The 13,308-nt window shown below is 42.5% G+C and overlaps 1 protein-coding gene across 2 annotated transcripts; it reads right to left on the bottom strand.

The window, feature by feature from the left end:
• Positions 1-48: 48 nt before the first annotated feature.
• Positions 49-10,405, bottom strand: LOC135550945 (serine/threonine-protein phosphatase 2A catalytic subunit alpha isoform-like). 2 transcript variants are annotated; one of them, XM_064982232.1, is made up of 7 exons: positions 10,088-10,405; positions 2,874-3,083; positions 2,515-2,688; positions 2,070-2,159; positions 1,663-1,824; positions 1,351-1,469; positions 49-1,179 (listed from the first exon to the last, which is right to left on the bottom strand). In XM_064982232.1, the coding sequence occupies exons 1-7, from the start codon at positions 10,187-10,189 to the stop codon at positions 1,107-1,109; spliced, it is 930 nt and encodes a 309-aa protein (XP_064838304.1). In that variant the 5' UTR covers positions 10,190-10,405; the 3' UTR covers positions 49-1,106. The 2 variants fall into 2 exon arrangements, with proteins under 2 accessions (XP_064838304.1, XP_064838305.1); XM_064982233.1 differs by having other exon boundaries at positions 1,061-1,179; positions 1,440-1,469.
• Positions 10,406-13,308: the final 2,903 nt, after the last annotated feature.

Genomic DNA, 13,308 nt, shown 5'->3' with positions numbered 1-13,308 from the left:
TCCATCAGCATTGTCAGATGAAGCCATAAAATCAATTGAGTAAACAGGGCACAAGTCAAGAAGCAACAAGTCAAGGCGCAACATTTCTTTATTCAACAGGATCCCTCAATACAAACTCACTCCTCATGATTATGATTTAGTGTGTGACTGTTTCCAATGGAATTTCTTGATCTGTCTGCCACACACAATTGGAAGGGCATATGTTTAACCCAGCAAAAACCTGGTGACTAAAATATTTATTTTTTTAAGACAAAAAAAAACACTCTCCATAGAGTTTAACAGCCATCTTCTGACTTGTAAAAACACAAAGGCCCAGTCCGGTCAAATGTGATTTTCCTGTGCTTTATATACATTTCCACACTATGAGGTTGTAATAAATGATAATGCCCTTTTTAGTGTAAGAGCCATTAGAAAAGGCCGCCTAAAATTTCAGCCTGTTTTGGCGGGGTGGAGTTTTGACCTGCCTGGTGATTTGATAGATAACATGTCCATTGGATATTAAACTTTTTTTTTAAGTGCAAACAGGTTTAAAAAAATAATAAAATAAAAATACTGAAAAAGGTGCAGATTCACAAAATCAGCATCGGTGCATTGGATTGAAAATGTTTCAATTAACAAAACTTGGTTACTGTGCTAATGTAACAGAATAACTTTAGACCGTCCCCTCGCCCATACTCGGGCGCGAACCAGGGACCCTCTGCACACATCAACAACAGTCACCCACGAAGCATCGTTACCCATCGCTCCACAAAAGCCGCGGAAGGGGAACTACTAATTCAAGGTCTCAGAGCAAGTGACGTCACCGATTGAAACGCCATTTAGCGCGCACCGCTAACTAAGCTAGCCGTTTCACATCCGTTACAATAACCTTGAGAATAGAAACGGGGGAGAAGAGCTAGAGGAGTAAGGAATTGGAGTCCTTGGAGAATTTTGTAACACTTTTTGGTCCATGTACAGATGTTTTGTGAATGCTTAAATAGTGGTGTGAATACAATTATGTACATTGATGTTTCGCTGTGTCGCCCAACCCTGGCCCCCTCTCCCATGGGTTTGGATGCTGAAGGTACATTCATAAATCATGGCAATCCTGTACAAGTGGTGAGGTTTTACAGGAAGTAGTCCGGGGTGCGACGGGTGACATGGGGTTCCCCTCTACGAGGCGCAGGGTCAAACTGCAGGCTGGAAAACAAACATCTCGTTTTTAATCTAAAATCCTGTTGATAGATCATTACATTTAGGTCATTTAACAGATGCTCTTTTACTTCCTCCTCCAGAACTAGAGGACCTTGCTGGTAGAGCAACAAACTGAGGACAGTTTGCCATTCATGGAACGGTAATCAATATGCTTACAAGGAGTATTTCAGGGTGTCGTCGAGTTCCATGATAGATGCCTGGTTACCACAACGGTAACAGTAATTTGGTGCACTGAATATAGTTACCACGTTTCGCTCATGGCACCAGTTGTAACCCTATAGAAAAAAATAAGAAAAACAGTAGGACAGTGTAGTTGTGAATCAGAAATCTGAGACAGTCCTACAGACATAACATGTTATAGTACATGTGCATCAACCTGAATGAGGTGGCTAACTTAATGCTTTCATATTTCACTTTATGATCACCTTTCAGATTTCAAGCATGGCGAACCAGCGACAGAGAGCTTACCTCCATAACCAGCTGGTGAGCTCTGGAGACCAGGGTAAGGCTGTTGGCATGGTTAAATGTCTCGGATATATCCTGGCCAAAGGTGTAGCCGGCCCCCCTGGGGGAGATGCCCCAGCCCCCACGGTCATCTGGGTCTGACCACAGCAGGTCACACATGGGGCCCTGTGGAAGCAGCATAGTAATAAAGATATGAATAAAGATCTATATGGTGAATAAGGTCACAGAGCGGGGGAGGCAATAACAGAGTAGGATCGAAAGTCAATATGGTCAGTTTTTTTTTACAAAATGGTTGAAGTTAAGCTTAGGAGCAGACAAACTTATACTAGACCTGTACCTAAAAGTTACTTCTAACTAGCAGCAATGAGACAGCAGAGTACGCTCAGAAGCAGGGTTGTTGAGCCATGTACCTCGTGTGGCACTTCCTGCAAACGGTCCAGCGCTCGGATGTGATCCAACGTGTCTATGGACGGAGACAGGCCTCCGTGAAGACAGAATATCTTAGAAGGGAAAGAAAACAGAACATGTCACATGATAATTTAAATATTGGTTCCGACTCTGCGTAACAGTTGACTGAGACATAAGATACATACCCTTAAGTTAATTTTTATTTACAGCATACAACAGTTAAAGCACTGCAGATTCAACCTCATATGAATTATATGTGTGAAACCTCAAAATGACAACAAGGACCTAGTTTACCAACGTTTACGCAACCGTATTAGCACAATACATGGTTGCCATTCCACTCAGGCCAGGTTCAACAACGAGACTCCAGCACAGGCACACTAATAACAGAGTGATAGCCCCGTAATAACAAAGACATAGGATACTTAAAACATTAACACCTCTTACCTGAGTATCTACCAAGGCCGTGAGAGGAAGGTAATCGAAGAGGTCTGTGAAGTATTTCCATACGTTTGCGTTGCCGTATTTCCTTAAGCACTCGTCATAGAAGCCGTACACCTGTGTGATTTGTCTGCTTTCGTGGTTCCCCCGAAGGATTGTGATGCGTTCACGGTACCTAACCTGTGATCAATGTTCAAAATATAGGGGATTACTAAACAGCACTGTTGAATGAATAGCCTACTAGAGCATTCTGAATGAGTGGCTTAGCATTATATTACTTTAGCATCACAAAGCCCGGTGTAAATGATCATTGAGCACTCTCGTAGGGCAAGTTCAAATATGAAATATAAAATAACAATACTTGCCTTAAGTGCTACAAGTAGTGTGACAGTTTCTACAGAGTAGTAGCCTCGGTCAACGTAGTCTCCCATGAACAGGTAGTTTGTGTCTGGAGACTTCCCTCCGATTCTGAAGAGCTCCATGAGGTCGTGGAACTGGCCGTGGACGTCTCCACACACTGTAACAGGACATCGAACCTCCTGCACGTTGGATTCCTTGGTCAAAATTTCCTTCGCCTGGACAAAACCACACAATTAGGCAAAGTTTCTCCTTACCCTGGACAAAACAAACATAAGTCTATGTTGAAGGCTACATTGCAAAACATTTGAGAGCCTCCCTTCCCACCCATAACCTCCCCAAGAAAATAAATAGACCAATGACATTTGGCAAGCTTGTTGAATGGCAAAGCAGTTCCTAGAAACCAGTGGACTGTGAAGGGAAGCTCTAAGAAGAACAATTAGGCCCGCTCTAAAGAAGAACAATTAGGCCCGCTCTAAAGAAGAACAATTAGGCCCGCTCTAAAGAAGAACAATTAGGCCCGCTCTAAAGAAGAACAATTAGGCCCGCTCTAAAGAAGAACAATTAGGCCCGCTCTAAAGAAGAACAATTAGGCCTGCTGGGGGCAAAGCAGATAATATTATAGCAGAAAAGTCCACTACTGTTATAGAATGCACCTGATTGCATGCAGAGCTATATTTGTTGCCAATGCAATCTCCACCCTCCCCCACTCAAAAAGCATCAGTGTTAGTCTTTGAAAAAAGTTAAAGGTTAAACAAAGTGGAAACATATGCCTAGACCCACCTCCAGACCATTCAAGGGACAGAAAATACTTTCTTTTTTTTAATCAGTAGAGATGCTCCTTGAGGTATCTGACTGGGATAATAAATTGTTGGCAGAACTACACTGGGGGTTGAGTGGTATAAGGAGCATGAATCCCATTTGGAGAGGAGCAGGCATAGAGTAGAGCAGGGCTGTGTCACTGTGTGTGGGTCAGATATGAGCGAGAGATCTAAGTTCCAGGCAGCAACGCCCTGAGAAAGCAGGGGAGAGACACTGGCAGATTGAGGAGAGAAACAGAGCGACCAAGGCATATGAAACAAACCTGATATTTATCCAAATTAATTTGAGTGGCAATTACAAATTAAAAGAATCAGATAAGAGCCAGAACCCGAAAACTATTATAGTTCAGTGGGACTTAGTATATAACAGAGTCAATACAGCTTACAATATGGTATAACCTCAGAAGACAGATCTTTCATCAGTAACCTAAAACAACTGATCTCGACAGGTCTATATTGAATGGATGACGTAAATGCCTCATCCCTCATAACAGCACCTAAAGATATGCCTTGCTGGCATCAGATAAAAACCTCAAGTTCTAGTTTGTTAATTCGTCATACACAGAGCAATGAAATGCTTACTTACAGGTTCACCTTTTGACAATACAAAAAGTGAATACAAAGAGTAGTAAAAATAAAAATAAAAATAGAATAGTAATTGAGCAAAAATATGACACTCGGTGGCACTCTAATTAAAGTCAGATATTTACATATCGTAAAGTACCATACGGTGGAAATAAAGAAATATAGCTAGCGAATGACCTTTTCCACGTGGGGGAAAAAACTGAACAGAGACTTTCTAGCAACGTTAGAAAGCAAACTGGGATTTTCTACAAGGAATCTTGGTTATGGAAAATGGTTAAAGCCCTGGAGAATAAACCCTCCTCACAGCTGCCCATGTCCCTTAAATGTTGATGTGGTTGTTACTGACAAGGAGCACATGGCTGAGCTCTTTTAATCACCACTTCATTAAGTCAGGATTCCTATGCGCCTTAGCCAAGCCGCATTGCCTGTCCATTATTTCCCCATCTCCAACCCCTTCTAATGCAACTGTCCTGATGCTCCTCCCTCTTTATCCCCTGCCACGCTACAAAGTTTCTCCTGGCAGGCAGTCACTGAGTCCGAAGTGCTAAATAAGATCCTTAAACCTGACCCCGAAAAACAACATCTGGGTCAGATGGTTTAGACCCTTCATTAAGGTTGCTGACCTTATCATCGCCAAGCCTGTCGCGCCTCTCTGGGGAGGTTCCCATTACTTGGAAGGCAGCCATGGGGGTCCTTTATTTAAAAAGGGCGAGATCAAGCTGATCCTAGCTGTTTTTGGCCCATTTCAATTTTTCCTGTTTATCAAGTGTTTGGAAATACTTGTCAATAATCAACTGGCTTTCTTGATGTCTAAAGTATTCTCTGTGGTACGCAATCTGGGTTCCACGCAGGTTACGGATGTGTCAAGGCAAACTTAAGAAGTTCCTAAATTATGTTAGCATTGCCCTCTAGTCAAAGCAATGTTGTGCTGCTATTTTTATTGACTTGCCCTAAGCTTTTAATACAGTAGACCATTACATTCTTGTGGGTCGGCTAAGGAGTATTGGGGTCTCTGAAGGGTCTTTGGCCTGGTTTGCTAACTACCCCTCCCAAAGAGTGCAGTGTATAAAGTCAGAACATCTCGGCCACTGCCTGTCACCAAGGGAGTACCCCAAGGCTCATTCTTATGCCCCATGCTCTTAATTTACATCAAACATAGCTCAGGCAGTAGGAAGCGCTCTAATCCATTTATATGCAGATGATACAGTCTTATACTGGTGGCCCCTCCAGATGTGTTAAATTTCTTAATGTCCAACAAGCTTTATCTGCCCTTAACCTTGTTCTGAACACCTCCAAAACTAAGATCATGTGGTTTGGTAAGAAGAATGCCCCTCTACCCACAGGTGTGATTACTACCTCTAAGGGTTTAGAGCTTTAGGTAGTCACATGATACAAGTACTTGGGAATATGGCTAGACAGTACATGATCCTTCTCTCAGAACATATCAAAGCTGCAGGGTAAAGTTACATAGACTTGGGTTCCTCTATCGTAAACGCTCCTCTTTCACCACAGCTGCCAAACTAACCCTGATTCAGATGACCATCCTACCCATACAAGATTACGGAGACATAATTTATAAAATCAGCAGGTAAGGGTGCTCTTAAGGGGCTAGATGTTCTATACCAGTAGGCCATCAGATTTGCCACCAACACTCCTTATAGGACACCTCACTGCACTCTATACGCCTCTAAACTGGTCATCTCTGTATACCCGTCGCAAGGCCCAGTGGTTGATGCTTATTTATAAAACCCTCTTAAGCCTCACTCCCCCTATCTGAGATACCTACTGCAGCCCTCATCCTCCACATACAATACCTGTTCTGCCAGTCACATTCTGTTTAAGGTTCCTAAAGCACACATCCCTGGGTCACTCCCCTTTTCAGTTCGCTGCAGCTAGCAATAAATGAGCTGCAACAAAACAGCTTCCAATACTCTACTCAGCAAACTGGATGCAGTTTCACAGTGCCATCCGTTTTGTTACTAAAGCACCTTATACCACCCACCACTGCGACCTGTATGCTCTAGTCGGCTGGCCCTCGCTACATATTCGTCGCCAGACCATCTACAGCCTTATCGCAGTTCTCTGGTCACAATGGCAACACCCACCTGTAGCGCAAGCTACAGCAGGTGTATCTCACTGATCATCCCTAAAGCCAACACCTAATTTGGCCGCCTTTCCTTCCAGTTCTCTGCTGCCTGTGACTGGAACGAATCGCAAAAAAATATATATATAAATAAATAAATAAAAATCACTGAAGTTGAAGACTTATCTCCCTTACTAGCTTCAAACATCTGCTATCTGAGCAGCTAACCGATCGCTGCAGCTGTACATAGTCCATCTGTAAATAGCCCACCCAATCTACCTCATCCCCATACTGTTTTTATTTATTTACTTTTCTGCTCACCAGTATCTTTACCTGCACATGACCATCTGATCATTTATCACTCCAGTATTTATCTGCAAAATTGTAATTATTCACCTACCTCATGCCTTTTGCACACAATGTATAGAGACTTTATTTTTCTTTCTGTGTTTTTGACTTGTTTATTGTTTACTCCATGTGTAACTATGTTGTTGTCTGTTCACACTGCTATGCTTTATCTTGGCCAGGTCGCAGTTGTAAATGAGAACTTGTTCTCATCTAGCCTACCTGGTTAAATAAAGGTGAAATGAAAATAAATAAAATAAAAAACCTCAAACTAGACCGTTTTAACTCAATCTCTTCATTCAGAATCAAATCATGGACACTGACAGTTTGGCTGCTTTGCATGATATATTTACGTTTCTACCTTCTTGCCCTTTGTGCTGTTGTCTGTGGCCTTTAATGTTTGTACCATGTTTTGTGCTGCTACCATGTTGTGCTGCTGCCATGTGTAGTCGCCTCTCTTTATGTAGTGTTTTGTCCTATATATTTTTTTTTTAAATAAAGGGAACCCTTAAACACAATGTAACTCCAAGTCAATCACACTTCTGTGAAATCAAACTGTCCACTTAGGAAGCAACACTGATTGACAATACATATCACATGCGGTTGTGCAAATGGAATAGACAACTGGTGGAAATTATAGGCAATTAGCAAGACACCCCCAATAAAGGAGTGGTTCTGCAGGTGATAACCACAGACCACTTCTCAGTTCCTATGCTTCCTGGCTAATGTTTTGGTCACTTTTGAATGCTGGCGGTGCTTTCACTCTAGTGGTAGCATGAGACGGAGTCTACAACCCACACAAGTGGCTCAGATAGCGCAGCGCATCCAAGATGGTACATCAGGAGACGTGGAGGAGGCCGTAGGAGGGCAATAACCCAGCAGCAGGACCGCTACCTCCGCCTTTGTGCAAGGAGGAGCACTGCCAGAGCCATGCAAAATTACCTCCAGCAGGCCACAAATGTGCATGTGTCTGCTCAAACGATCAGAAACAGACTCCATGAGGGGGTTGTGCTTATAGCCCAACACCGTGCAGGACGTTTGGCATTTGCCAGAGAACACCAAGATTGGCAAATTCGCCACTGGCGCCCTGTGCTCTTCACAGATGAAAGCAGGTTCACACTGAGCATGTGACAGAGTCGAGACGCAGTGGAGAACGTCCTGCTGCCTGCAACATCCTCCAGCATGACCGGTTTGGTGGTGGGTCAGTCATGGTGTGGGGTGGCATTTCTTTGGGGGGCCGCACAGCCCTCCATGTGCTCACCAGAGGTAGCCTGACTGCCATTAGGTACCGAGGTGAGATCCTCAGACCCCTTGAGAGACCATATGCTGGTGCGGTTGGCCCTGGGTTCCTCCTTATGCAAGACAATGCTAGACCTCATGTGGCTGGAGTGTGTCAGCAGTTCCTTCAAGAGGAAGGCATTGATGCTATGGACTGGCCCGCCCATTCCCCAGACCTGAATCCAATGGAGCACATCATGTCTCGCTCCATCCACCAACGCTTTTCCACTTTAATTTTGAGTGTGACTCCAAATCCAGACCTCCATGGGTTGATAAATTTGATTTCCATTGATAATTTGTGTGTGATTGTTAGCACATTCAACTATGTAAAGAAAAAAGTATTTAAGAATATTTCATTCATTCAGATCTAGGATGTTACTTTAGTGTTCCCTTTATTTTTTTGAGCAGTGTATTTTATATCCCAGTCCTGTCCTCACAGGAGGCTTTTTGCCTTTTGGCAGGCAGTCATTGTAAATAAGACTTTGTTCTTAACTAACTTGCCTAGATAAATAAAAATGTTAAATAATTAAACATGCCAGACCAGGAAATGGTTCAATAGTGTAATAAACAATAGACAAGACAATAGTTATAAGAAAACCTTTAGCCTTGAATGATTTAACAGAATAAACAAAGTGTGAAGTTCATCAGTAAATCACTCTTCCCCAGTTCTGTAATTTGTATCCCAAGACAGAGGCCATCCCACCAGTGTTATATTGAGTCACAGAAACAAGCAAGTTGTCATTCCACCAGTGTTATATTGAGTCACAGAAACAAGCAAGATGTCATTCCACCAGTGTTATAGAGTCAGAGCCCAGCAACAATGTGGTAGTGATGCAACACAGAATCAATCACATCCAAAGCTATTTTTACTCTGGCTACGCATTCTGCTGAACACATTAACAAAATGCACAGGGGATGGATGCATCAGCCATGACTGAGCAAATGTGTGCTCTAAAACCACACCACTACTATGCTTATACCTACTGTTTGAGAGCTGGTCAATCACATGTTCAGGGGTATGTGAGAAAACTGATTACAACAACATGGAAACCATTGAGTAAATGGCAAAACCACTCGTTGAGACTGAACTCCACAGGATAATAGAATATGATCACTGACACCTTGTAGTGGTGAATATTTGGCAATGGGAAATTCTAGCCGAGTACCATTTTCTTCCATACTGTAGACACACCTAGTTATTTTTTTAAAAGTATTTCAAACCATACATAAGTGTAACAGCCAAGTGAAAAGATTATCAATGAAGATTGATGTTAAATCCCTGCTCAAACCCTAGGTGACTTGATAAAGTGAAAGTTAAGTCTGACCTTGTTCTTGTGTCCCACAGTTCAGTTCACTCAGGGTGGGAATCCAGGATATGTGTACGTCTGTTTTACAACTGTATTCAAGTGTGTATGGTCTGACTATATCAAACAAATAAATGAAAATACTTGACATGTCTTTGACAAACTTTGCCACAGGACACTCATACCATCAGCACATACAGTATGACGCTAACACCCCCCCCCCCATAACTAAAATGAGACCGTCTGAATTAGTTGGTAGTAAACCAGGTAACGAATGCAAGGCAATTATGTGACTTGCATTCTTTAGCTGGTCTTCAAGTTAGTCCACCAATACCGACACGTTTGCCATTTAAAACAAAAATGTGCCAAACAAAAACATGTTTCTATGAATGAATGTAAAGGTTTGGCTTCTCCAAAATAACCCATACATATTGCTGCAGTGAAATGCTAAACCAGTTTTACAGCTGAGGAGAATGAGAAGTTGTGCAATGTAATGTGTTACTTACATCGGCGCCATTTTAAGAATGTCTCGTAAGAATGGAAGGGTCAAACAGCTACATTCGAATAGTTCTATATTTTGTAAGGCATACATGTTACCATTTCTGAAAGGCTGACGAACATTTTAGACAGACCTACACGAGAAAGTTGGCTATATAAATAACCGCTCTTGAAACTAGACAGGATTATGTTATAAGCTATTTGGCAAGTGCTGATAGCGACAAACTGCGCAATATGTATAGTATCATCCCCTGAATGTTACACTGAAACATTTTACAATAGGAAAGTTATATTTCCGTATACCTTACCTTTTCGCAAAGCGTTTTTACTTGGCTCTCTGACAGCTGTTTGCAGTCGTTGATTTGTTCGATCCATAAATCGATTTCCTTCGTAAAACACTTCTCGTCCATTCCTGATTGTTATTTTGGTTAATTCAGTGGCACGGAAATTGTTATTTTCCTAAATACTGGCAATCCTCCCCCAAATTGACCAACCAAGTTGCATACGTTTCTAATTGACACATAAATTGACGAACGAAGATGAACCGGATCGACTAAGATATGTGGAGACGTCAGTAGCTGTTATCCCAACCTAGGCCGTGATCCACTCAACACAAGTCCGACTGGGAGCGCCAGGGAAATGCCGCATTACTATTGGTCTCCCAGTAGAAATCTTTGCATTCTTATTGGCTATTGGGCGACTCGGTTGCATGGCCCGGTACCCCGCGTAAGCTTATCTTTATACAAAATGTTCTGGTCGAAAATGTACGAATTACCCTCCTTCTAAACGTCTATATCTGTTTAGCAGACGCAGTAGCCATCTGACATAGAGAAATGCATGTCGGTGTCATAGCATGCTTGCCGGCATACGGTGCCTTCAGAAAGTATTTAGACCCCTCGACCTTTTCACAATATTGTTACGTAACAGCCTTAATCTAAAATTGATTGATAAACATATTTCCTCAGCATTCTACACACAATAACCCATAACTACAAAGCGAGGACATTTTTTGGGGGGAGATTTTCCCAAATGTATAAAAAAATAAAAATACAGGACAAAAAGTCCTTATAAGTATTCAGGCCCCTTGCTATTAGACTTGAAATTGAGCTCAGGTGCATCCTGTTTCCATTGATCATCCTTGAAATGTTTCTACCATTTGATTGGAGTCCACCTGTGGTAAATTCAATTGATTGGACATGATTTGGAAAGGCACACACCTGTATATAAGGTCCCACAATTGGCAGTGCATGTCCCAGCAAAAACCAAGCCATGAGGTTGAAGGAATTGTCTGTCGAGCTCAGAGACAGGATTGTGTCGAGGCACAGATCTGGTAAAGGGTACCAAAAAATGTCTGCAGCATTGAAGGTCCCCAAGAACACAGTGGCCTCCATCATTCTAAAATGGAAGAAGTTTCGAACCACCACCACTCTTCCTGGAGCTGGCTGCCCAGCCAAACTGAACAATCGGGGGAGAAGGGCCTTGTTCAGATAGGTGACCAAGAACCTGATGGTCACTCTGACAGAGCTCTAGAGTTCCTTAGTGTAGATGGGAGGACCTTCCAGAAGGACAACCATCTCTGCAGCACTCCACCAATCAGACATTTATGGTAGAGTGGCCAGACGGAAGCCACTCCTCAGTAAAAGGCACATGACAGCCCGCTTGGAGATGGCCTAAAGACTCTCAGACCGTGGGAAATGAGATTCTCTGGTATGATGAAACCAAGATTGACCTCATTTGCCCGAAAGCCAAGCGTCACATCTGGAGGAAACCTGGCACCATCCCTACGGTAAAGCATGGGTGTGGCAGCATCATGCTGTGGGGATGTTTTTCAGCGACAGGGAGACTTGTTAGGATCGAGGCAAAGTACAGATCGATCCTTGATGAAAAACCTGCTCCAGGGCACTCAACACCTCAGACTGGGGCGATGGTTCACCTTCCAACAGGGCAACAACCCTAAGCACACAGCCAAGACAATGCAAGATTGGCTTCGGGACAAGTCTCTGAAAGTCCTTGAGTGACCCAGAGCTTGGCCTTGAACCAGATCAAACATCTCTGGAGAGACCTGAAAATAGCTGTGCAGGGACGCTCCCCATCCAACCTGACAGAGCTTGAGAGGATCTGCAGAGAATAATGGGAGAAACTCCATAAACACAAGTGTGCCAAGCTTGTAGCGTCATACCCAAGAAGACATGAGGCTGTAATCGCTGCCAAAGGTCCTTCAACAAAGCACTGAGGAAAGGGTTATGTAAATGTTTTTTTCTTTTTTAATAAAAAAAATATATGTATACATTTGCAAAAATGCCTAAAACCTGTTTTTGCTTTGTCATTATGGGATATTGTGTGTAGATTGCTTTAGGGGGGGAAAACGATTGAATCAATTCTAGAATGAGACTAACATAACAACGTGGAGAAAGTGAAGGGGTCTGAATTCTTTCCCGAATTAACCTAATATGTATTTATGTAAAAAAATGGGGACCACAATAGCAAGTCCCGGACTTGATTGTGCAATCCAGGTCACTTTAAAAAAATCTTTGTGCATATATTTTTAACTGACAAAAATCAATAAATCCAAACTGTGCATTGGCCAATTGACTAGAAAGAGACATCTATTACAAAACACCCAAACGTTTAATGACATTTGCAAATTCCCAAGCCAAGCCTTAGATACTGGGTAAGCCTACAAGGTAGGGAGGGATGTTTTTTTTCCATTTGTCGAGATTGACAGTCTATTGTGGTGTATGCTTGTTTTAGTTATTACAGAACATGTGAAAATATTTTTACCATTGGGGAAGGTGCATTTATTTTAAATCTTGAGTAAAAATAATTGAAACTTCTATCGTGTACCTGTTTGTCCTCTGTAGTTGTGTGACTTTGTTAGCAGAAAACCATACTTTTTCACTGTGTGAGGACAGACTGGGAGACGAGAAGCAAGTACAGGGAGTTAAATAACAGACGTGAAACAAACCAAGGACAGCGTCTGGACAAGGGGAACAAAACGACATTAACAGACATTGGGGAGGAAGTGACATTGGGGAGGCAATCAATAAGGTCGAGTCCAGGTGAGTCCCATGAAGCGCTGATGCACGTAACAATGGTGACAGGTGTGCGTAACGATGGGCCGCCTGGCACCCTCAAGTGCCAGAGAGGGGGAGCGGGAGCAGACTTGACACATTGCCTGCATTCCAAGCACTTAAAAGACACACCCTATCTCCTCAGCCATCAAATTTAGTAGACACTTCTGATGTGTATCCACTTGCGTTCACCCCGAGATTGTGTTTTCAGCCACCGGTAGCTTGTGGGTGCTTTATATGCGCTACAGTCAATTATGATTACATGTCTACTTATATTAACTATAGCATTATTAATATACGCCTACTGTATGATAGCTAGCAAATTAATTAGCTAAATAAAGTTAGCCTGCCGAGCTACTTCTGAAGAAGGAACATTTCCGAAAGCTAACCAAACAAAAACATTACTTTATGAAATGTGTTTGTGCATTAGTAGCACAATTTCTAACTTATTTACATTT

This window comes from Oncorhynchus masou, chromosome 12 (genome assembly GCF_036934945.1).
Source record: "Oncorhynchus masou masou isolate Uvic2021 chromosome 12, UVic_Omas_1.1, whole genome shotgun sequence".
Lineage (NCBI taxonomy): Eukaryota > Metazoa > Chordata > Actinopteri > Salmoniformes > Salmonidae > Oncorhynchus > Oncorhynchus masou.
This window is presented reverse-complemented; position numbering and strand designations above follow the sequence as displayed.

What these genes read in the sequence shown, in the direction of transcription:
- LOC135550945 (XM_064982232.1), bottom strand. Translation starts at nt 10,189, where the DNA reads ATGGACGAGAAGTGTTTTACGAAGGAAATCGATTTATGGATCGAACAA. An exon ending in TGCAGGAAGTGCCACACGAG is followed by an intron (nt 1,825 to 2,069) that starts GTACATGGCTCA and finishes CTGCTTCCACAG; the next exon opens with GGCCCCATGTGTGACCTGCT. An exon ending in GACACCCTGAAATACTCCTT is followed by an intron (nt 1,180 to 1,350) that starts GTAAGCATATTG and finishes TTTGTTTTCCAG; the next exon opens with CCTGCAGTTTGACCCTGCGC.